The sequence below is a fragment of the Bos grunniens genome, chromosome 1, assembly GCF_055505025.1.
Source record: "Bos grunniens cultivar Pamir isolate PY7600 chromosome 1, Bosgru_T2T1.0, whole genome shotgun sequence".
NCBI classification, from domain to species: domain Eukaryota; kingdom Metazoa; phylum Chordata; class Mammalia; order Artiodactyla; family Bovidae; genus Bos; species Bos grunniens.
The window spans coordinates 45,112,099-45,134,907 of NC_141165.1; the positions used below are offsets into that span (position 1 = coordinate 45,112,099).

The 22,809-nt window shown below is 37.1% G+C and overlaps 1 protein-coding gene and 1 long non-coding RNA gene across 4 annotated transcripts in view; one reads left to right on the forward strand and one right to left on the reverse strand.

Moving 5' to 3' along the window:
* Positions 1 to 22,809, forward strand: part of LOC147379360 (uncharacterized) — a 139,207-nt gene that overhangs the window by 27,927 nt on the left and 88,471 nt on the right. The window contains exon 2 of one of the 3 annotated variants that reach the window (XR_015133120.1): positions 11,534 to 11,706. The exons of the other annotated variants lie outside the window; for them this stretch is intronic. This is a non-coding gene — a long non-coding RNA (uncharacterized LOC147379360). The remainder of the gene's footprint in view (positions 1 to 11,533; positions 11,707 to 22,809) is intronic. 3 annotated transcript variants of the gene reach the window in all.
* Positions 16,856 to 22,809, reverse strand: part of STRIT1 (small transmembrane regulator of ion transport 1) — a 48,447-nt gene continuing 42,493 nt past the window's right edge. The window contains exons 3-6 of the mRNA XM_086317706.1: positions 20,812 to 20,906; positions 19,895 to 20,088; positions 17,039 to 17,137; positions 16,856 to 16,941 (exon numbers count right to left, since the gene is read on the reverse strand). Coding sequence (XP_086173832.1) covers positions 17,043 to 17,137; positions 19,895 to 19,907 — 108 coding nt within the window. The 5' untranslated portion in view covers positions 19,908 to 20,088; positions 20,812 to 20,906 and the 3' untranslated portion in view covers positions 16,856 to 16,941; positions 17,039 to 17,042. The remainder of the gene's footprint in view (positions 16,942 to 17,038; positions 17,138 to 19,894; positions 20,089 to 20,811; positions 20,907 to 22,809) is intronic.

Here is a 22,809-nt window from a genome sequence, read left to right on the forward strand (position 1 = left end):
TATAGTTTTATCGTTTTTGTTTTTTTGGGTTCTTTTGTAGAATTGTATCTGAATTTTTTTTTAACTGGAAGATAATTGCTTTACAATTCTGTAAACCAATACAACAACATGAGTCAGTCATATTTATATTTATATGTATCCCCTCCCCTTTGAGCCTCCCTCCACCTTATTCCACCACTCTAGGTTGTCACAGAGTGCCAGCTTGGGCTCCCTGTGTTATACAGTAGCTCCCCGCTAGTTACCTATCTTACACATGATAGTATATATACATGTCAATGCTACTCTCTCAATTTATCCTACCCTCTCCTTCCCCTACTGTGTCCATGAGCTTGTTCTCTACATCTGCATCTCTATTCCTATCCTTCAAATATCCTCATCAGTACCATTTTTCTAGATTCCATGTATATGCATTAATATGATATTTGTTTTTCTCTTTCTGACATACTTCACTCTATGACAGGCTCTAGGTTCATCCACCTCAGTTGAACTGATTCAAATCCATTCCTTTTTATATCTGAGTAATATTCCATTGTATATATGTTCCACAACTTCTTTATCATTCAACTGTCAATGGACATCTAGGTGGCTTCCATGTCCTAACTATTGTAAATAGTGCTGCAGTGAACATTAGGGTACATGATTCTTTCTGAATTGTGGTTTTCTCAGGGTATATGCCCCCCAGTGGGATTGCTGGGTCATATGGTAGTTTTACTCTTCGTTTGTTAAGGAATGTGTGTGTGTGTGTGTGTGTGTGTATGCATGCTCAGTCATGTCCAACTCTTTGTGACTCTATAGACTGTAGCCCACCAGGCTCCTCTGTCCATGGAATTTTCCAGGCAAGAGTACTGGAGCCAGTTTTTGTTTCCTTTTCCAGGGGATCTTCCCCACCCAGAGATCAAACCCACATCTCTTGCATCTCCTGCATTGACAGATGGATTCTTTCCATACTCTTCTCCATAGTGGCTTTATCAGTTTACATACCCACTAACAGTGCCGTAGGGTTCTCTATAACCCACATCCTCTCCAGGATTTATTGTTTGCAGTTTTTTATTGATAGCCATTCTGATTGGTATGAGGTGATATCTCACTGTATTTTTGAGTTGCATTTCTCTAATAATGAGCAGTGTTGAGCATCTTTTTATGTGTTTATTGACCATCTGTAAATCTTCTTTGGAGAAATATGTTTAGGTCTTCTGCCCATTTTTTGATTGGATTGTTTTTCTGATATTGAGCTGTATGAGCTGCTTACATATTTTGGAGATTAATCCTTTGTCAGTTGCTTCACTTGCAATTATTTTCTCCCATTCTGATGGTTGTCTTTTAATCTTGTTTATTGTTTCCTTTGCTGTACAAAACCTTTTAGGTTTAATTAAATCCCACTTTTTTATGTTTCTTTTATTTCCATTACTTTAGGAGGTAAATCAGGCTTCCCTGATAGTTCAGTTGGTAAAGAATCCACCTGCAATACAGGAGACCTGGGTTCAATCCCTGGGTCGGGAAGATCCTCTGGAGAAGGGAAAAGCTACCCACTCCAGTATTCTGGCCTGGAGAATTCCAAGGGGGTCACAAAGAGTCAGACACGACTGAGCGACTTTAATTTTAGGAGGTAGGCCAAAGAAGATCTTGCTGTGATTTATGTCAGAGTGTACTGCCTATGTTTTCCTCTGAGAGCTTTATAGTTTTTAGCCTTACATTTAAGTTTCTAATCCATTTTGAGTTTAGTTTTGTATATGGCATTCATAAATGTTCTAATTTCATTCTTTTACATGTAGCTGTCCAGTTTTCCCAGCACCACTCATTGAAGAGACTATCTTTTCTCCATTGTGTATTATTGTCTCCTTTGTCAAAGATAAGGTGTCCATAGATACATGAGTTTATCTCTGGGCTTTCTATCTTGTTTCATTGGTCTGTATTTCTGTTTTTGTGCCACTATAATACTGTCTTGATGACTGTAGCTTTGAAGTCAGGAAGGTTGATTCCTCCAGCTCTGTTTATCTTTCTCAAGATTGCTTTGGCTCTTCAGGGTCTTTTGTGTTTCCATACAAATTGTGAAATGTTTTGTTGTGTTCTGTGAAAAATACCATTGGTAGTTTGATAGGGATTGCATTGAATCTGTACATTGCTTTGGATAGTTTAGTCATTTTTACAATATTGATTCTCCCAATCCAAGAACATGGAACCTCTCTCCATATGTTGTCTTTGATTTCTTTCATCAGTGTCTTATAGTTCCTTGCATACAGATCTTTTGTCTCTTTAGGTAGGTTTATTCCTAGGTATTTTAATCTTTTTGTTGCAATGGTAAATGGGATTGTTTCCTTAATTTCTCTGATTTTTTTAATTGTTAGTGTGTAAGAATGCAAGGGATTTCTGTGTATTAATTTTATATCCTGTGATTGTATAATATTCATTGATTAGTTCTAGTAATTTTTGATGGCATCTTTAGGATCTTCTATGTACAGTATTGTGTCATCTGCTAACAGTGAGAGTCTTACTTTTTCTTTTCCAATCTGGATTCCCTTTATTTTTTTTTTCTTCTCTGATTTCATGGCTCAGACTTCTAAAACTATATTGAATAGCAGTGGCAAGAGTGAGCACCCTTGTTTTGCTCCTGATCTTAGAGGAATTCTTTCAGTTTTTCACCACTGAGAATAATGTTTCATCTCGGTTTGTCATATATAGTCTTTATTATGTTGAGGTAGGTTCCTTCTATGCCTATTTCCTGGAGAGTTTTTATCATGAATGAATGTTGAATTTTGTCGGAAGCTTTCTCTGTATCTATTGAGATGATCATATGCTTATCTTTCAGTTTGTTAATATGATGTATCACATTGATTTGTGTATATTGAAGAATCCTTGCAGCCCTTGGATAAACCCCATTTGATGATGATGTATGATCCTTTTAATGTTTGTTAGATTCTGTTTGCTAGAATTTTGTTGAGGATTTTTGTATTTACGTTCATCAGTGATATTGGCCTGTAATTTTCTTTATTTGTGACATCTTTGTCTGGTTTTGGTATCAGGGTGATGGTGGCCTCATAAAATGAGTTTGGGAGTTTTTCTTCGTCTGCAATTTTCTGGAAGACTTTGAGCAGGATAGGTGTTAACTCTTTTCTAAACATTTGGTAGAATTCACCCATGAAGGCTTCTGGCTCTGGGCTTTGGTTTGTTGGAAAATATTTGATCGGTTTTGATTTCAGTGCTTGTAATTGGTTTGTTCATATTTTCTATTTCTTCCTGGTTCAGTCTTGGAAAGTTATACTTTTATAAAAATTTTTCCATTTTTTTCTAGGTTGTCCACTTTATTAGCATATAGTTAGTTGCTCATAGTAGCCTCTTATGATCCTTTGTATTTCTGCATTGTCTGTTGTAACTTCTTTTTCATTTCTAATTATTGATATAGTTTTAAAAGGAAGGAAACTTCTTTGTCAGATTTCTCTTTCAGGACACACACACAGCCACACAGACTTAATTTTCTTTACTAAATGATGCAAATTCCACTAGATAGAGCCTAGTGGGGATAACAAGGATAGTAGTGAGTTACTGTAAAGCAGTAAATAAGATTTAGAGGGGATGTATAGTTCAGGGATGGGTTAAAAAGGTGGTTTGAGGGGTCAGTTTTATAATACAGAGTACACTGACTTGCAGGCTTCCTGGGTGGCTCAGAGGTAAAGAATTGGCCTGTCAATTCAGGAGACACAGGAGATGTGTATTTAATCCCTGGGTTGAGAAGATCCCCTGGAGAAGAAAATGGAAACCCACTCCAATAGTCTTACTGAGAGAATCCCATGGATAGAGGAGCCTGGCAGGCTGTAGTCCATGAGGTTGCAAAGAGATAGACAAGACTGAACATACATGCACACTGACTTGACATAAACCAATCTCTACCTAGACAACAACAAACAATAAAACTTTGGATACTTATTTGCAAAGATGATTCATACTACCCAGATCTCTGGTCTGGTTATAAAACACATCTTTATCAGCTTGCTTGGGAAAAAAAATATGTTTCACTCTTCTATCATACTATGGACCAGACATGAAAAAAGAAACAATAAGTTGAGTGGTTTTGTCAGATATCAGTCCAATTAATTACAATATGATTGACAATTACTGAGCCTTTGGGTTCTCATCATTCTTCAAGTTCTTCTACAAGCGATCACTAGTTCATATACCATCTGTCCTAAGGGCATGCATGCATGCTATTTTGCTTCAGTTGTGTCCAACTCTTTGTGACCCTATGGACTGTAGCCTGCCAGACTCCTCTGTGCATGGGATGGATTCTCCAGGCAAGCATACTGGAGTGGGTTGCCATGCCCTTCTCCAGGGGATCTTCCTGACCCAGGGACCAAACCTGTATCTCTTACACCACTAGCATGGGCTCGCGTGTTCTTTACCACTAGTGCCACCTGGGAAGCCCCTAGGGCAGAGGAATTCTAACCATTTTTTCCAAAGCTGGGTATTGAGTCAGGTTACTCTTTCCTAGACTAAGATGATTAATCTGAAGGCACTAATGTTTTCACTCCCTGGGCTATGACCTTTCCCTAAAAGATAAAATTCCAGCGATAACTGTTAAGCAAAATTATCTCAGGCAGTGAGTTTCAAATGCTTCTCAGTAGCTAAATTTCTTACTTAGACATCAATGAAAACTCAGATATGGTTTGAAAATGTAACATGGAGCTTTGCCCTCCACTTGACCTTGGATTTGCTTTTCTCCAGGTGATGCATCACAAAACTTTGCTGTCTGCTTTGACTCTATTCTGTTCCTATGACCTGACATGTTTATACACCATGCCCCTTTTCTTCTCAAAAGTTTTCTTGTCACTAACTGTGGCCATAAAATTACAAAGATTGATGAGTTGTTGCTGTTGCTGCTGTTATTGTTGTAAAACCTCTTTGGATTTCTGGATTACAGTCACCACTAAAATGTCCACTGCTTTATTTTTTCACTTTTCTCTTAAGTGAATTTTATATATAGTTTTTATAAAGTCTTCTAAAGGATTATTTTTGCATCATATATAAGTCCCAAGACTGTGAAGCAAAGTCCCTAAACTTCAAAGTTTTTAAATCATCACTTTCTGGAGACATTTACCAGGCAGCCTCCAGGGAGACTTTCAGAGCTCCCACATCACTGTCACTTGAAGCTGTTTTCAGTGGATACACAGTGAAGAATGGAAGGAAAGTGAATACCTCTGTCATAGAAAAAGAAGAAAAAGAAAAGGGGGAGGGAAAGGGGAGGAAAGAAAGTACACTATTGAGCATCTCACACCAAGCAAAGCTATTCAGAGTGTTTTAAATACATGAAGATATGGTCTGCATGTGTGCTAAGTCTCTTCAGTCACATCAGACTCTTTGCAACTCCACGGAATCCCACCAGCCTCCTCTGTTCATGGGATTCTCCAGGCAAGAATACTGGAGTGGGTTGCTATGCCCTCCTCCACTGGATCTTCCTGACCCAGGAATTAAACCCACATCTCTTACGTCTCCTACATTGGCATGTGGGTTCTTTACCACTCACGCCAGCTGGGAAACCCAAACATACAGTCTAATGGGATACAAAAGTAAAAGCAATAGATATGTGCAGCAGCATAAATAAGGTCTAAGTTATTTGCTGTAAGAGTATAATGCTGACTACAGCTCTACTAGGCTTAAATACACAGACTTCAAGATGAAATTGACTATAGCAGAAATAATATACAACATAACCAGTCATCTCCAGGCTCAAAAGGAGATTTCCTGGGTTCAAGTTCTAATACCCAAGGAGATTTCTTGGGTTCAAGTTCAACTTCTTGGTACAAGTTCTGATACAGTCTAACTGCATGACTAGAGCTCGTTACTTAACCTCTCTGAATCTCTCTTCATCTTTAAATGGACATAATAATCACCCTAATTGAGAAGGCTGTCCTAAGGAGTAAGTGAGCTAACATGTGCAAAATGCTTAGAACAGTACCTGGCATGTGATTCAGAGCCCTTGGTCAAGAATTTAAGTTATGCTGAGCTGGTAACCAGCTATGAGACTTTGGACAAGTCCACCTTCATAAGTCTCATAACACACACCTAGATACACCTATCTTTCATGAGAATCAAACAAAATAATGTATAAGACAGTATTTTTACAATTATAATATACAAGCTATTTTATAGTTGCATCAAAAGGATTTTGGATTGATACCCACTGAATTGCTAATAGTGGTTGGCTACCTCTGAGGAAGGGAGTAGAATTGGAGACAGGTGAAGGGAATCTAAGCTTTTAACTTTCTTCTGTATTGCTTGAAATGTTTGAGGAAAGAGGTCACTTTTTACATATGTATCTTTTAGTGATAGTCTTCTTCATATGTTATTGTTAGTGAGAACTAGGTAAGCATTGAAAACCCTTGACATATAGGTATTTTAGTTTTACTTCTAAGCATGAGTATCTCCATACAGTGATTTACAATGTGAAAACCCTCAACTTACTCTCTGTATCTGCAGATATGGAGAAGGGTTTAAAGTTCTATGTCCCTTTGCTTCTTGAAGGAGACTCATGTTGAGACAAAATTGAAAAGCTGGAAGAAAGTAGTTGTATAAAATATAGGTTCTGGGAAAGGGGGTGAGGTATGTTAGGGCCAACAGTTGTTCTTTTCTGGAACAGAATGTACAAAATGGGCTTAGAGCAGGCAGCCCAGATATAGCTGATCGAGAACCTTTAAGTTCTGTGATACAAGATGCCCTTATACCAAGGGACTTAGAAATCTAAGAACTTGACCACATTGCATAGAATGAGACCGAAATAATAGAAAACAGAAAGGAAGTTAGAGAAAGGAGATAAGGGTGATCTTGCTACAGAATTTAACTGTGGAGTTCAAGAAGCATGAAAATAATGTTGCCCAGAAGAAACAAATGTAGGTTGATGATTTCCTTCTTCTGAAATTTGGTGCATCTCACAGTATAGTTGGAAAAAAACTGTAATTTGGTGATCATATAGCATAGTTGAAAAGCAATTTTGAATCAAAGGACATAGGTTCAAGTTCTGGTTATATCAATATTAACTATATAATCATGAACAAGTCTCAATATCTCTGCACTCCTGTTTCCACAGCATGGAGATGATGACATCTACTTCAGGGAGTTGCTGGGTGCAATAAATAAGAATGTGTGTCAGAAGTAATAAGGAAAATTGTGATATTAATAATAACTAAAATAATCCTTTATACTAATTGGACATTTAGTAAGTGCTAGAGGCTCTGGTGGCTCAGTCCTGAAAGAATCCACCTGCAATGTGAGAGACCTGGGTTCGATCCCTGGTTGGGAAGACACCCTGAAAGAAGGCATGGCAACCCACTCCAGTGTTCTTGCCTGAGAATCCCCATGGACAGAGGAGCCTGGTGGGCTGCAATCCATGGGATCATAAAGAGTTGGCCACGACTGAGTTGGACATGACATGACTAATGACTAGATGCTCTGCTAACAGTTTCATATACTTGTATCTCATGAGGCTGTTGGATTAAAGGTAATGTTTAGGCATTCATTCATTTATTCATTCCATTCCTTTGACATATATCTACTGGACATTTTCTAGTTATACCCAATGAATCCTACATTGTCACATATCCTATATTTAAAAAGTTTAGTACCTAGTGAAAGGTTGCTGCTACAAGTAGTGTGCCAGGATTAGTGACTTCCAGAGGATTTTGATCTGGGGCCAGAGACCAGGCTTGACCACTTGCAACATTTTGTGTAACAGAATTTTATTAAAGTATAAGGAAGATAGAGAAAGCCTCTGACATCAGAAGGGGGCAGAAAGAATTTTGCTATTTTTTAGCAAGGTGTTTTATGTCTGTTCATGAGCTGCTAAACAGATAAGAGAGACACCTCAAGGCTGAGGGAGTTTCACCAGGCTCCTCTCCACAATATGCATTTTTGAGATAGAAAGCCATGAGGTATGTCATCTCCAGCCATAAAACAATTGACAAGAATACTGGTTTGTTGAGTCATTATCATCCCAAGGCTTGAGAAAAGAAAAAAAGTTAGTTTTAGGTGGAACCACTTTGGAGAAAGGTGGTTTCCAAAACAAATACATAGTTTCATTAACACAGCTTAAGAAAAATATTTCCATAGGAAAAACGAATTGGTTAGTTCAAGGCAGAGCCAGGTGTTGTCAACACAGAATTAAAAGAAGTCTGTCTTCATTTTGTATAAAGAAGGGAAGAAAAACATCTGCCACTTGCAGTTTATTTCCTCCTGCAGCTTGGGGACCTCTGGCCTTCCTACCTGTTACCCTCTCACTAGTAAGGGTTCCATTCCCACTATTTGATTAAGGATGCAAAAGGAAAAAGTTCTCACTTAGAAAGAACAAAGAAGCTTAGGGGTGGGTGGATGGGTTTGTGTGTGTGTGTATTTGAAGGTGTGGGCGGTCAGAGAAAACTCTTACCAAGATGGTAATGTCTAAAAATACTGAATTTTAAGTAATGTGTGTGTGTGTATTTGAAGGTGTGGGTGGTCAGAAAAAACTCTTACCAAGATGGTAATGTCTAAAAATACTGAATTTTAAATAATGTGTTTCAAACTGTGGGTCAAGCCACTGATTTTGAAATCATTTTGGTGAGTTGAAAATAGTATTTTTTTAAATTGGAGGATAATTGCTTTACAGTGCTGTGTTGGTTTCTGCCATACAACATGAATCAGCCAGAAGTATGCATGTGTTCCCTCCGTCTTTACCTCCCTTCCACAGCACGTCCTCATCCCACCACTCTAGGTTGTCACAGAGCACTAGGTTGAGTTCCTATTTATACAGCAGCTTCCCACTAGCTATCTGCTTACATGTGGTAATATATGTGGCATAGGCAGCACTGTTTGAGAACTCCACAAACAGCAACTTACCCATAGACCACAACTATGAGAGCTGGGATGGGAGAGATGGGGAGAAGTGGGAAGCCATCCATAGTGCCTGGGAAAAACAGGAGAAGTGGTGACTAGAGGGAGCAGACATTTATGTACCCTCCTGGGTTCCTCATCAGGAGAGAGGCAACAACCAGGGAAGTTTGAACTCCCAGTACTAAAGGTGATCCCATTACTTTACATAGGCTACTGAAACCAGAAGTGAAGTGTTGGTTACATATTACCTGAGTATAGGAAAAGTGAGTGGATATTAAATAAAAAGACAAGAGCAGAAAGGGGAAAAAGAAATTAGATGAATCTGGTTGCTTGCTTAAAAAGGTGCTTACAGTCTGACTCCAGAGCAATCTGTCCATTGATTGTCAACAGGTTCAAAATCAAGTTTCTACCTTTAGAAAGATAAATGAGGAATACTCTCAATGTCTACAATATGCTGATGAGCTTAGCATGTTTGTTAGACTAAAGAACTGTATTTTCTAAATCAAAATGCACCCTATCCTGAGTATACCTTCACAAGGTGTAGCTGAGAGAAAATGTGGCTTTGAGCACATAAATATGCAAACCACTGAGAAGCCTATTTCCATTTACTTTTCACTTCTGGACCAATTGTACAGGATGAGTAACTTACAAAAACTCAAATGATTTCTCCATGACGCTGTTTCATTCAACATCAAGATTCCAATCAATGTCCTATTTCTTTTAATATTCATAGGCATAGACCCCTAAAATTTAGAACTTTGACAGATATATATTTGTGTTGTTTGGAATTTTGAATTTATAAGAGCATATATGCCCGGCCCAAGAAAATGACTGAAAATAAACTTAAATCTAGAATAATAACCAAAGTGTTAAACTCTGGACTATTTCTGACCTTCTGAAAAAATCCACAACTCTGGGCCCACTCCAGATTCACAATGATTTATAAGAAATTGCATACCCATCTCACTCATCACAAACCAAGAAATCACTTTCAAATAAGAGTGGAATGAAAGTAAAATATTCATCCCTCTCAATCTCTGGGAAATGACCAACTCAAAATAGTATTCTTCAGCTTTTGGTGTTCTTTCTTTTCCTATAAAGGAATATTAAGCTAGTGCATATTTTAAGCGGAATTCCTCTGTTTGTCAAAAAAGAAAAGAAAGGAAAAATAAGAGATCATGTCTGAGAAATAATAGTAGCAAAAATAAAGGATAGCAAATAAAACACTAAAAGTAGGAGATAAATGAATTTTCTCTTTTCATTTTCTGAGGAAATTAATTACAAGATTTACAGGTGGATATTAGAGCAATCTCTGCATATCTGCAAGGGATTGATTCCAGGACCCCTGCAGATACCTAAGTTCACAGATGTTCAAGTCCCCTGTACAAAATGGCATCGTATTTGCATATAACTTATGCACACCCTCCTGTGTACTCTACTTTTTATGTATCTAATTTTATTTAATTTTTATTTTATATTGGGGTATAGACGATTTAAAATGTATTAGTTTTAGGTGTATAGCACAGAGGTTCAGTTATATGTATATCCATTGATTTTCAGATTCTTTTCCCATATAGGTTATTGCAGAATATTGAGTAAAGTTCCCTGTGCTATACAGTAGATCCTTGTTGGTTATCTATTTTATAGTAGTGTATATATTAATCCAAAACTCTTAATTTATTCACCCCCATACCTTCCCCTTTGGTAACCATAAGTTTGTTTTTGAAGTTTGTGAGTCTATTTCTGCTTTGTAAATAAGTTCATTTACCCTCTTTTTAAATTCCAATATATGCTATGCTAAGTCACTTCAGTCGTGTCTGACTGTGCGACCCCATAGATGGCAGCCCAACAGGCTCCCCCGTCCCAGGGATTCTCCAGGCAAGAATACTGGAGTGGGTTGCCATTTCCTTCTCCAATGCATGAAAGTGAAAAGTGAAAGTGAAGTCCCTGAGTCGTGTCCGACTCCTAGAGACCCCATGGACTGCAGCCTACCAGGCTCCTCCATCCGTGGGATTTTCCAGGCAAGAGTACTGGAGTGGGTTGCCATTGCCTTCTCCGAATATAAGCTATATCATATGTCTTTCTCTGTCTGATTTCACTTAGTATGATCATTTCTAGATCCACACATGTTGGTGCAAATGTCATTATTTCCTCCTCCTTTATGGCTGAGTAGTATTCCACTGTATATATGTACACACCTTCTTTATACATTCATCTGTCTTTGGACATTTCATTTGCTTCCGTGTCTTGGCTATTGTAAATAGTGCTACAGTGAGCACTGGGGTACAGGTATCTTTTAGAATTATGGTTTTCTCCAGATAACTGCCCAGGAATGGTATTGCTAAATCATATGGCAATTCTATTTTTGGTTCTTTAAGGAACCTCTACTGTTTTTCATAGTGGGGTTACCAATTTATATTCCCACCAATGGTGTAGGAGGGTTCCCTTTTCTCCACACTCTCTCCAGCAGTTATTGTTTGTAAATGTTTTGATAATGGTCATTCTGACCAGTGTGAAGTGATAGTAATATCTCATTGTGGTTTTGATTTGCATTTCTCTATTATTAGTGATGTTGAGCATCTTTTCATGTGCCTCTTGGCCATCTGTATGTCTTCTTTGGAGAAATGTCTATTTAGATCTTCTGCCTATTTTTTTAAACTTTTTATTTTGTACTGGGGAGAAGACTCTTGAGAGTCCCTTGGACTGCAAGGAGATCCAACCAGTCCATCCTAAAGGAAATCAGTTCTGAATGTTCATTGGAAGGACTGATGCTGAAGCTGAAACCCCAATACTTTGGCCACCTGATGCAAAGAACAGACTCATTGGAAAAGCCCCCAGTGCTGGGAAAGATTGAAGGTGAGAGGAGAAGGGGACAAGAGAGGGTAAGATGGTTGGGTGGCATCACCGATGTGATGGATATTAGTTTGAGTAGGCTCTAGGAGTTGGTGATGGACAGGGAACCCTGGTGTGCTGCAGTCCATGGGGTTGCAAAGAGTCAAACAAGACTGAGGAACTGAACTGAACTGACTGACAGCCAATAAACAATGTTGTGATAGTTTCAGGTGAACAACGAAGGGACTCAGCCATACATATACACGCATCCATTCTCCCCGCAAACTCCCCTCCCATCCAGGCTGCCACATAACACCGAGCAGAGTTCCATGTGGTATACAGTAGGTCCTTGTTGGTCATTCATTTTAAGTATAGCTGTGTGTACATGTCCATCCCAAACTCCCTAACGGTTCCTTCTCCCCATCCTTCCTCCAGCAACCATAAGCTCATTCTTAAAGTTTGTGAGTCTGTTTCTGTTTTGTAAATAAATTCATTTGTATCATTTCTTTTTAGATTCCACATATAAGGGATGTCATATGATATTTTCCATTCTCTGACTTACGTCACTCAGTGTGATACTCTCTAAGTCCATCCATGCTTCTGTCCATTTTTAATTGGGTTTTATTTTTTATATTGAGCTATCTAAGCTATTTGTATATTTTGGAGATTAATGCTTTGTCAACCTCTTCATTTGTAAATATTTTCTCCCATTTTTCATTTGGTCCATTGTTTCCTTTGCTGTGCAAAAGCTTTTAAGTTTAATTAGATCCCATTTGTTTTTGTTCTTATTTTCATTACTCCTGGAGGTAGATACAAAAAGATATCACTGTGATTTAGGTCAGAGTGTTCTGTCTATATTATCCTCTCAGAGTCTTATAGTATCCAGTCTTACATTTAAATGTTTAATCCACTTTAAATAATTTCTAGACTACTTATAATACCTAACACAAAATAAATCCAATGCAAATAGTTGTAAATACAATGTAAATCTATGTAAGTTGTTACTGGCATGTAGCAAATTCAATTTGAGGAACTTTCTGGAATTGTTTTTTCAAATGCTTTGTTTTGCAGTTGGTTGTATCCACAATGCAGAACTTGTGGGCACAGAAGGCCGACTGCTACAGGTCTTGTGCACAGGGACCTCGCCTGTAGCCTTCTGTTCTCTAGGGAATCGCCTCAGCTCTACCAGGTTTGGTTGCTCAGGATGAGTTTCCTTAGATATTTCAGAACTCATTGGAATTTCTTTCTTTTCCTAGACATAGTGAGTAATAAAAAGCTTTAAGATGTTCTTATGTTTTATGTCCTAATACAGGGTATAGAGAAATTAACATTTTTAGCTCTGACATCAATACATACCTTGAGAGGGAGGGGCACAGAGTGAGGGCTGTGATGATATAAGGTGGGAAGTTATGCAACCAAAATGATACACAGTTAACTCAGAGTCTTCTTCTTAAATAACTACATCTGCACTTATGTAAGCTGAAGATTTTGTAAACTTAAAGCATTTAAGATTCTATGCCTTGTGAAATCTGTATGCTGCCACCTACCTAATCCTACTGTTCACAGATCATTAATCACTTCTTTGAGAATTCCAATCCAGCTTACACTACTCCAAAGACATCTAGAAAGTTCAAAGTTAGAACATTAACATTGTGCATTCAAGAATATTGTAAGGGAAAAAGAATTACCCATTTATTAGTTGCATGACACATTTATTAGTTGTGTATTTTGATACTTTGTGCTATGACTTGGAGAAATGAGAAATGTATTCATTCATAAAGGGCTCAAATTTAACAAAAAATTCACATGTATGAAAATATGAGTGAACAAATAATATGTCATTAATACTTCATGTAATTAAAAAGTATGATGTAATATAAGCTCATACAAAGTGCTGATTTTCTGTTGTAGCAATAAACAGGAACATGATTGAGGTTTACCAATATAAGCTGTCATTGATCAGGGTCTTACGTACCAGAGAAGTAATGCCTACATAGACTCACACATATATATGATAGGTATGTTTCTAAACTTCTGTGATGACAAAAATCACCTGGGGAATTTATTTCTTAATAGGCCTTCTCTTGACCTACTGAAATGAACTCTCCAGAGCAGAAGTTTGAGAATCTGTCTTTTAATAAATGATTCAATTGTTTAAGTTCAGGCAGGCTTAGCAAACATTGCAGTCTTCACAACAATTCCATGAAAACATTCTTCTTCTTTTATAGTTGAGAAAACTAAGGTTAGAAAGATTAATTAACTCCTCAAAGGACTCCTAAACTAGAATACAACAATCTGACTTTCAAAACTTTTGTTCTTTTCACTGCACTAAAATTTCTTTGTTCTCTGAGCAAATGATCCGGTTGGATATGAAAACATAGCATTAAAATAATTATAGAAAAATTCATTTCTACTACTGCTTGAAAACAACATTACAATCTGTTTTAAAGTGTTAAAGAATATTGAGCTCTTAAAGTAAGAAAGTCTTTGTTCAAGGTGGAAAGTTAAGATGTGTGGGAATGCTGAAGCTTTTGTGTTTCAGGGAAAAGTTGGACACACATTTGAACAAGAAACGAGATATCCTGTAGCTTCAAAAAACTAAGGAAAAGGCCCAGCATGTAGGGAGGAAAAATACTCCAGACTAAAGAAAAGAAAGTTGTTCTGACAAAGTACATAGGTTACCTCAGTCTTGTTTTCTAACTTTCTAATCTAATGTCAGAACTCTGTGGTATACAGGTATAAAAATGCCAGAAACCTGACAGGTCATGCAGGAATGGTATCAGCAGAAAGAAGTAGAGAAAAACGCAGTCTCTAGGAAGAAAGCTAAAATATGAGACGACGTCTTTAACCCAGGTGAAAGCAGAGCCCAGTTGTAAAGAAGCCTAAAGCCTTCAGAAGGTTGGTGACAGCCTGCAGGCTGCTTCACCTAGCAAGTCTTTTAATGGATTTCAGGAAATCCATTGAAATGGCATCTACAGTTTTGTTTGAATGTATGTGTTCTGAGAAAGCTATGGCTTTCATGGGTTTCTCATTAAAGTCTATCATACAGAAAGAGGTCAAGGGAATAGAACAGCCATATTTTTAATTAATTCAAACAATGTGAAGAAGGGGGCAAATGGTAGATGGTTTTGAAACCCCTACAAACCTCTGTCAGGGAAGTCTAGAGGATTCAGGTCAGCAGTGTCCTGGTGAATGTTTAAAAACTGGCTGTCCAGTGGGGGAAAGCCCTGATTTATAGTACTTGTTGATTTCTGTGGCCAATTTAAAGCTGCCAATGAGACGGAGACTAACTTAGAAAATTCCTGAAAATTTAACAGTCGGCTTTCACAAGACTACAGGAGCCAGATCCAGTGGTCCTCTAATTCAGGATGAGTTCAATCTTCTCAAGTCATGAGAAAACTAAAATTAGGTCAAGTGGTTCATGAGCATAGTTGAGCCTAATTTTATATACATTTTCGGTTAGCATTTTTAAAATACTGCTTTAAACAGATTTTTTTAAAAGCTTTTTTGAAATGTTTAATCAAGTCTATAAGATAAAAATTACTGAACAAAGCCAAAGCTTTCCCTAATTTTTTTGGTAAGAGATTTTCCTTTTCTACAGAAAAATTAGTTGACTAGAAGCAGAGAAGGCAATGGCACCCCACTCCAGTGCTCTTGCCTGGAGGACCCCATGGACGGAGGAGCCTGGTAGGCTGCAGTCCATGGGGTCCCGAAGAGTCGGACACGACTGAGCGACTTCACTTTCGCTTTTCACTTCCATGCATTGGAGAAGGAGATGGCAACCCACTCCGGTGTTCTTGCCTGGAGAATCCCAGGGACGGGGGAGCCTGGTGGGCTGCCGTCTATGGGGTCGCACAGAGTCGGACACGACTGAAGCGACTTAGCAGTAGCAGCAGCAGAAAAGGATGCTGTAGTTAATGAGGAAGAAACGGGCACTGATCCCATTCGTGAGGGCTCCACATTCATGCTCTAATCACCTCCCAAACTTCACCCTCACTGCCAAATATCATCAACTTTAGGGGTTAGGTTTTCAACTTAAGAATCGTGAGGGGACACGAACAGTCAAACCATAGCACTTCTACAGCAGTGGTTTTCAAACTATGGGTTTTGGACCAGGACCATCAGCATTACCTGAAAACTTGTTAGAAATGAAGTTATGAAGTTCTCATCCATTTGTGGCTCCTCTGTTCCGGTATTTTTAATACATGCAGGTATGTGTGCATGTTGGTATAGCCCCTCCTTTCTTACACAAAAGAGAACATAGATTGTTCTGTACCTGTTTGGGGTTTTTGTTTTTTCCAGAGATGACATCATATCACTGTATAGAGACCCCCTTCATTCATTCCTTTTCCTACTGGAGTGGGTTGCCATTCTCCTCTCTAAGGGATCTTGCTGGCCCAGGGATTGAACCCAGGACTCCCACATTGCAGGCAGATTCTTTACAATCTGAGCCACCAGAGCAGAGAAGCCCTTTACAGATGCTTAAGTGCCACAGTATGTGGATCGACTACAGTTTATTCAGTTGGTCTTCTATTAATAAATATTTGGCTTTTTCCAGGGTTTTGCTCTGATAGATTATGCTATAATGAATAGACTTGTGCATATATGGTTTTGTATTTTTACCAGTGTATCTGAGGAAACATCAGTATTCCTAGAAGAGGAATAGCTGGGTCAAAAGTTAAATGCATATGGTAATTCTGGTACTGTGATTGCTAAATACTCCCAAAAGTATTATATCATTTTGGATTTCTAAAAACAGTATAGAAGAGTACTTATTTCCCCACAGCCTTACCAGTATATACTGTCAAATATCTTCATATTCCCCATCTGACAGGTGAATAATGCCTCTTCCGTTCAGAGTTAATTACAGTTCTCTTATTATGTAATAAGAGTTTTAAGGGACAAGTTTACATTTACATTTTGTTTTCTATGAACTATGTCTTTATTTCTGGCTCACTTTTTTATGTTTAATTTACCAAATGTTTTCCTATTGGTTATGCATTTTAAGTCATAGTTAGGAACATTTTTCTTACTCTCAAGTGATAAAGAAATTCATCTATATTTTCCTATAGTTATTTGTACCCAGAATTTTTAAATATGTTTCTGATGAGATTCTTAGGTTCAAAGCAACAGTTTACAAATGCAAGTTTATAAACTGATGTCAACCATTGCAGTCATTTACATGAGAAACATTTAATAATCTGTCATTTCATGCTTTTCTTAATTCTTCTAAATGATGTCAGTCTGAAGTCTTCTGGCCTGCATGATAAAATGTTCTATTAGTAAAACAAGTAACATTATTCCTGGAGTAATGTATACTCTTAATGAATAAACATTCAATTATTGAAAACTTTACCTTTCTAAGAGAAGACAACATAAACCATTACGATGCATCCCACAATCCAGCCAATTAAGAGAAGAATAGGGACCACATAGCGAGATAATGTAGCCTCTGCTGAAAAACAAGAGAAATCAGATTAGAATGGTCATGTTGGTATTAAATCTTCTGAATCAAGAGGATAAGAGGAAATTTGATATAATATCAAGGGAAAAAAAATACACTCTCTAATGATACCCATACATGATTATTATTTTCTTTTCTACAAAGGGTGCTTGTGACTCAGCTGGGTATTTGAAAGAGAAGGGTGTGTGTGAAAGCCACCTGGTGGCTCAGCTGGTAAAGAATCTGCCTGCAACGCAGGAGAGTCGGGTTCAACCCCTGGGTTGGGAAGATCCCCTAGGGAAGGGAAAGGCCACCCACTCCAGTGTTCTGGCCTGGAGAATCCCATGGACAGAGGACTGTGTTCAAACCATATGCCTTCCTTTTACAGTTAGGTGACCTTGGGCAATCCTGAGCTTGAACTTCCCGGTTTGTAAAATACAGAGAGTGAAACTCATGATATCCACCTCCAGGAATTGTTCTAAGAATCAAATGACATTGAGTAAGTGCCAAGACTTTGTAAACTCTAACCACCATGTGTGTGTTTGCTGTATACAGAACACATTCCTGCATTTGTTCAACAACACAGAGACCAGCTGTTTACATAGAAACACTGGAAAGTGAGGTAATTACTACTAAATAATCATAAAGTAGGGAAGGTGTTGAAAACTGTTCTTAGATTTGATAGCTGACTTTATCATAGGAAAAGAAAGCATTACACTTTACGTAATCATGTAATCATTCCTGAACAGAGCAAAGAGATTCTATTTTGTCAACTGGTTCAGTATAGCAACCAACACTGATCCAACACACACATAGAAGACAAAAGTATAACTCCTCTTTATTATATTTTTATATTTATATGTATATTATATATTTATAAGTTTCCTACTTATACCCTTACCTGTAAAAAGGCAACTTATAAAAGTATTTTTTCACTGCATCTCAATCTTATTTCAGACACCACACAAAATAGTTCAAAACACAGAAAGACATCATTATAGAATAATGCCCTGTGTTAAAGGCTCAGATATATTCTTAACTGAAAGCACAATTAGATTTTATGCAATTAGCTAACAAAGAAAATGCATATTCTTAGCAACTGCATTCCTATTACAATTTCTATCACTCTAAAAATAAAGTTTTTTTAATGCTGTTAAAATCATCAAGAAATGAGACACTTCTAAAATTTGGAGACATAATAGCAAATCTCCTGAAATTAATATGAATTTTAATAGCTTGCTGCCGCTGCTGCTAAGTTGCTTCAGTCATGTCCGACTCTGTGCGACCCCATAGACGGCAGTCCACCAGGCTCCCCCGTCCCTGGGATTCTCCAGGCAAGAACACTGGAGTGGGTTTCCAAAATTGTTGGAGTGTCTCAACTCTCACAAGTTCAACAGCTTTACTTAACTTCTCCATCACACTGTGACCTTGAACAAAGCATTAACCACAACAATGTGAAAATTTTTTTCTCTTTACCTGCCATGTGGCATTGCCTTAAGGATAAAGGGAACATTATGATATGCTCTTTACTCTCATTTGGATAAAAGCCTTTTTATGAATTAAGGTACCATTACACTGGAGGTCACAATCATTTTTTTGAACTGTTTCTATATTGATTTAGTATTTTTCCTGATTTCCAGGAACTTAGAATTAATACCAATATTTTAACTGAGCATTTGTATTTTATACAAGCATATTTTAATACAATTCTAAAATGTACATAATACTACTACTTTTAGCACTTTATAGTATCTCATTATTTATTATTCTGTGAAAAAAAAAAAACATTGTGCTTTTAAATACTCAAAGCATACCTGCATTTGTCTTCTGTTAACACTAGTACTTTAAGTTTTATTATAATCTGTAGCATTGGTTCGAAATAGGAATATATAGGAACATAATATTTGCATATATCACTTACATCAATAGTACAAATAAGCACAAAATCTCTTTTTAAACATGAAGAATAATTTCAAAATACTTCTCTCTGATCCTGAGCATGCCCAAGCAGGTAGACTTATACATATTAAGAACACTGTGCTCTGGGATAAGACTATCCAGGTTTAAAAGCTGGTGCCCCCACGCTCTTGCATATGATTACAAGCAAGTTACTAAATTTTGTTATGCCTCAGTTTCCTTATCTGTAAAATGGAAATGGTGATATCTCATGAGATTGTTGTCAGCATTAAAAGCATTAATTTCCATAGACATTTAAAGCTTTCTTGGACGCAGTATATATATTTAGCCCATCTTATCAATTATTTTTCTTAGATATAAAAAACATTTAAAAACCAGAAGAAAAGAAATTCAGATGTGAAGCATCTTAGAAATGACTAAGCCTATTTTATTTATTTTTGACAGTCAAAAAACACAGAAAGGTAGAAGGATTTCCCCAAATTCACATGGCCATTGAGTAGCACATCCAACACAAAATTAAAATATCCTTAATTCTAGCCCAGTGCACCACCGTACTTCAAATTCAAATCCAGTACAACGCTGGAGAGTAACCTGCTTCTAACTCAATTTTCAAAACAAGCATGAGCAAATTAAACTCTTTTGTTTCTTTGAACCTTTCAAAGTTACTCACTTAATGTATAGATGCGGTCCATAAATTGCATATCTAATGCATTTTTGCAGTCACACTAACATAATGTGATTAATGCTCCTTTAGAAGAGATACCTTGCTCTTCAGAATAACAGGGAAACAGAAAATAAACCTGGGAGCCTGGAATGTTTTTTGCTAAGAGAGTTGGGTGCCTTAAATCTTACCTTTTTCAGCCATTCTTCCTGTTGTTGGGTGGGCTGGTCAGGGCCACTCTTACCTCTTTGTTATTGTTATCCAGTGTCTCTTTGAACTTTAAATAGATACGTGAAGAGTGTGGCAGCTGCCTGACTCCTGGCTGCCAACTGTCTGGGTGATGTAAGGCACTGAAAAGCAGAACTCCTCTGTCTTTTTCTTTATCCTATTATGAAGGAAACAAGGGACTATAGGATCTAAAGTTAAGCTGAATAATTCTAACTCAGAGATATGCAGATTTTTTTACTCACTCAATGCCTCAGACAACATGAAGGAACTCTTCAGGGAAGTGGGTGTACAGAGGAAAGATGACATTTCAATTAGACAAGTCCTATTAAAGAAGAAGGGTGGTATGATGGAGAGAAAGGACTTTGAAGTTGGAGAGACCTAGATTCAAATTCCAATTGCTATTTCTGTAATAAATGAAAGTAGCTTAATTGAGCATCAGCTTCTTTAGTTTTAAAATGAAGATACTAATACCTACCCAAGGAAGTGTCAAAAAGATGAAAAAGCTATATGAAATTTAGACAATTCTTTATTACATTACAGAATGCAAAAGATAAAATAAATGGTGCCCCTTCTATGAACCAATCTAAAAACAGAAAATTGTAAATATAAATGTCCTAGAAATGAAAACAATAAAAAATTGTGGTATTGCCTAGACTTTTCAGAGAGCAGTTATAATCTTGTTTTTATTAGCAATGTATAAAAATGGGACATTCCATTTTTCAAGTCCAACCTCGTTTATGTAACATGACCTAGACTATGCCCTAGATTCTCATTGGAGTAACTTTTAGGTCTGGATGGAAAAGTTTTGCAAAATGACCTTTAACTGACTTTGAAAAAATCCAGCACAAGACTGAGTGTCCTCCTCTAAAGACAGACTTACCTGATCTGATCCACCTTCAGAGTTCCAAGAGTAATGTTTCTTGCAAACGACCACATCTTATCACTCATCAAAATCCACCAATGGTTCTCCATCTCCTAGAGAATAAAAAGCAGGTTTCTTGTTAAGATCCCTAAAAAATCTCACCCCTCTAATTTCCCATTTGCAATGATGCTTCAGCCACACTGAACTTGCTATTGTATGAATCCAGGATGCTACCACCCACACAGGCAAGGATAACCTATGAATTTCTACCTACAGATTAGAGTGTGCAGCCAAAAAATCTGATAAGGTTTAATATCACTTAAGCCAAGCTGTCATCTCTCTCCAATTTAATATTGAAAGAATGACTGGCTTTACCAGATAAGAAGAGAGGTTATGTAACAAAATGCCTGGTAAAGTCAGGAGGTGTTTTCCCAATATTAAATAGCTATATATTGAACAAAACTTAATTGAGGGCAAGATAGATAGAAAAAGAAGAAAAGCATAATGTTCAATCTCATTAAAAGCTGAACACTTTAAACAAATAGGCTCAAATGAACACTTATAAAAAAAAAAAGATATTCAAAAGAAACAGTAAAGTACCGTCCAAAGAACAAACAAAGATACATATGTATTAGGGTATAATCTGCCTGAAATGGATAAAAATAGAATGTATGAAAGTGTATACATTAAAAATAGTTATTTCCATGTCACATGTCTTAAACTCTTTTCTAATGTGGTATATTAACATTATTACACAAATTTTGATTCTGAGGGTGGATTACTTTACAACTCATTATTTTCTTTAGTTTTCTATGAGTGAGGGAGTGATAGTCACTCAGTTGTGTCTGACTCATCATAACCCCATAGTCTGTAAGCTGCTGGTCTCCTTTGTCCATGGAATTTTCCAAGCAAGAATACTGGAGTGGGTTGCCATTTCCCAGGGGATCTTCCTGACTCAGGGATTGAACAGGGTCTCCTACATTGCAGGCAGATTCTTTACCATCTGAGCCACCAGGGAAGCCTACTATTAAGAAACATTTCTAAGTATAAAGACAGGTCAACTTATAAAGTATCAGCAGATACATGGTTGACTTCATCTTATAATCTATAGACTACATATTAGACCCAGGGGTTGAATCCAGGTCTCCCGTGTTGCAGGTGGATTCTTTACCATCTGACCCACCAGGGAAGCTAGTTCTCTATAGAGAGAGGGAAAAAAAGAAAAACTAATTCAATGAACATGAACTGCCCAGATCTCAGAGAAAGTTTCAATCTAAAATCTCATTTCCTTGTTATCAGTTTTTTAAAAAGTTTTATAATATTTATTCAGGAAAAAATGTCTTATTCATTATTAGACTAGTTTTGCTTTAAACTCATAAACCCAAGGGCCTGTATTTGACCATTTTCTCATCATCTTCTTAGGGCATATCACTTAGGTATATAGGTACATTTTCTATTTTTAATTTGCAAGTTTCTTGAATATTTAGATCTCAGTTCCTTTATTATTAAGGTGACATTGTTGGAGAAGGAAATGGCAACCCACTCCAGTACCCTTGCCTGGAAAATCTGATGGACGGAGAAGTCTGGTAGGCTATGGCCCTGCAAAGAGTCGGACACGACTGAGCGACTTCACTTCCTTTATTATCAAGGTGACATTAGTTTCTTCTAGGGTATTTAAGCTAAAAAATTTTCAAATACTTGTCTCCTTATTCAAAAGAAGTCAGAATTCTTCATTTTTCAAACTTTTTTTATATCCAGAATTATAGATATAATATAAATATTAGATATTATATGTCAATATTACAGATCTGAATATGGACAAATTCCTATAAACACACAAACTCCCAAAAGTGACTCAAAAAGAATAGCATATTTGAATAGACTTATAAAAAGTAAAGAAGTTGAAGTCATAATAAAATATCCCACAAACCAAAGTCCTAGAATAGATGGCTTCACTGGTGAATACTACCAAACTTGCAGAGTTAATACTAACTCTTAAAAACTCTTTGCAAGCAT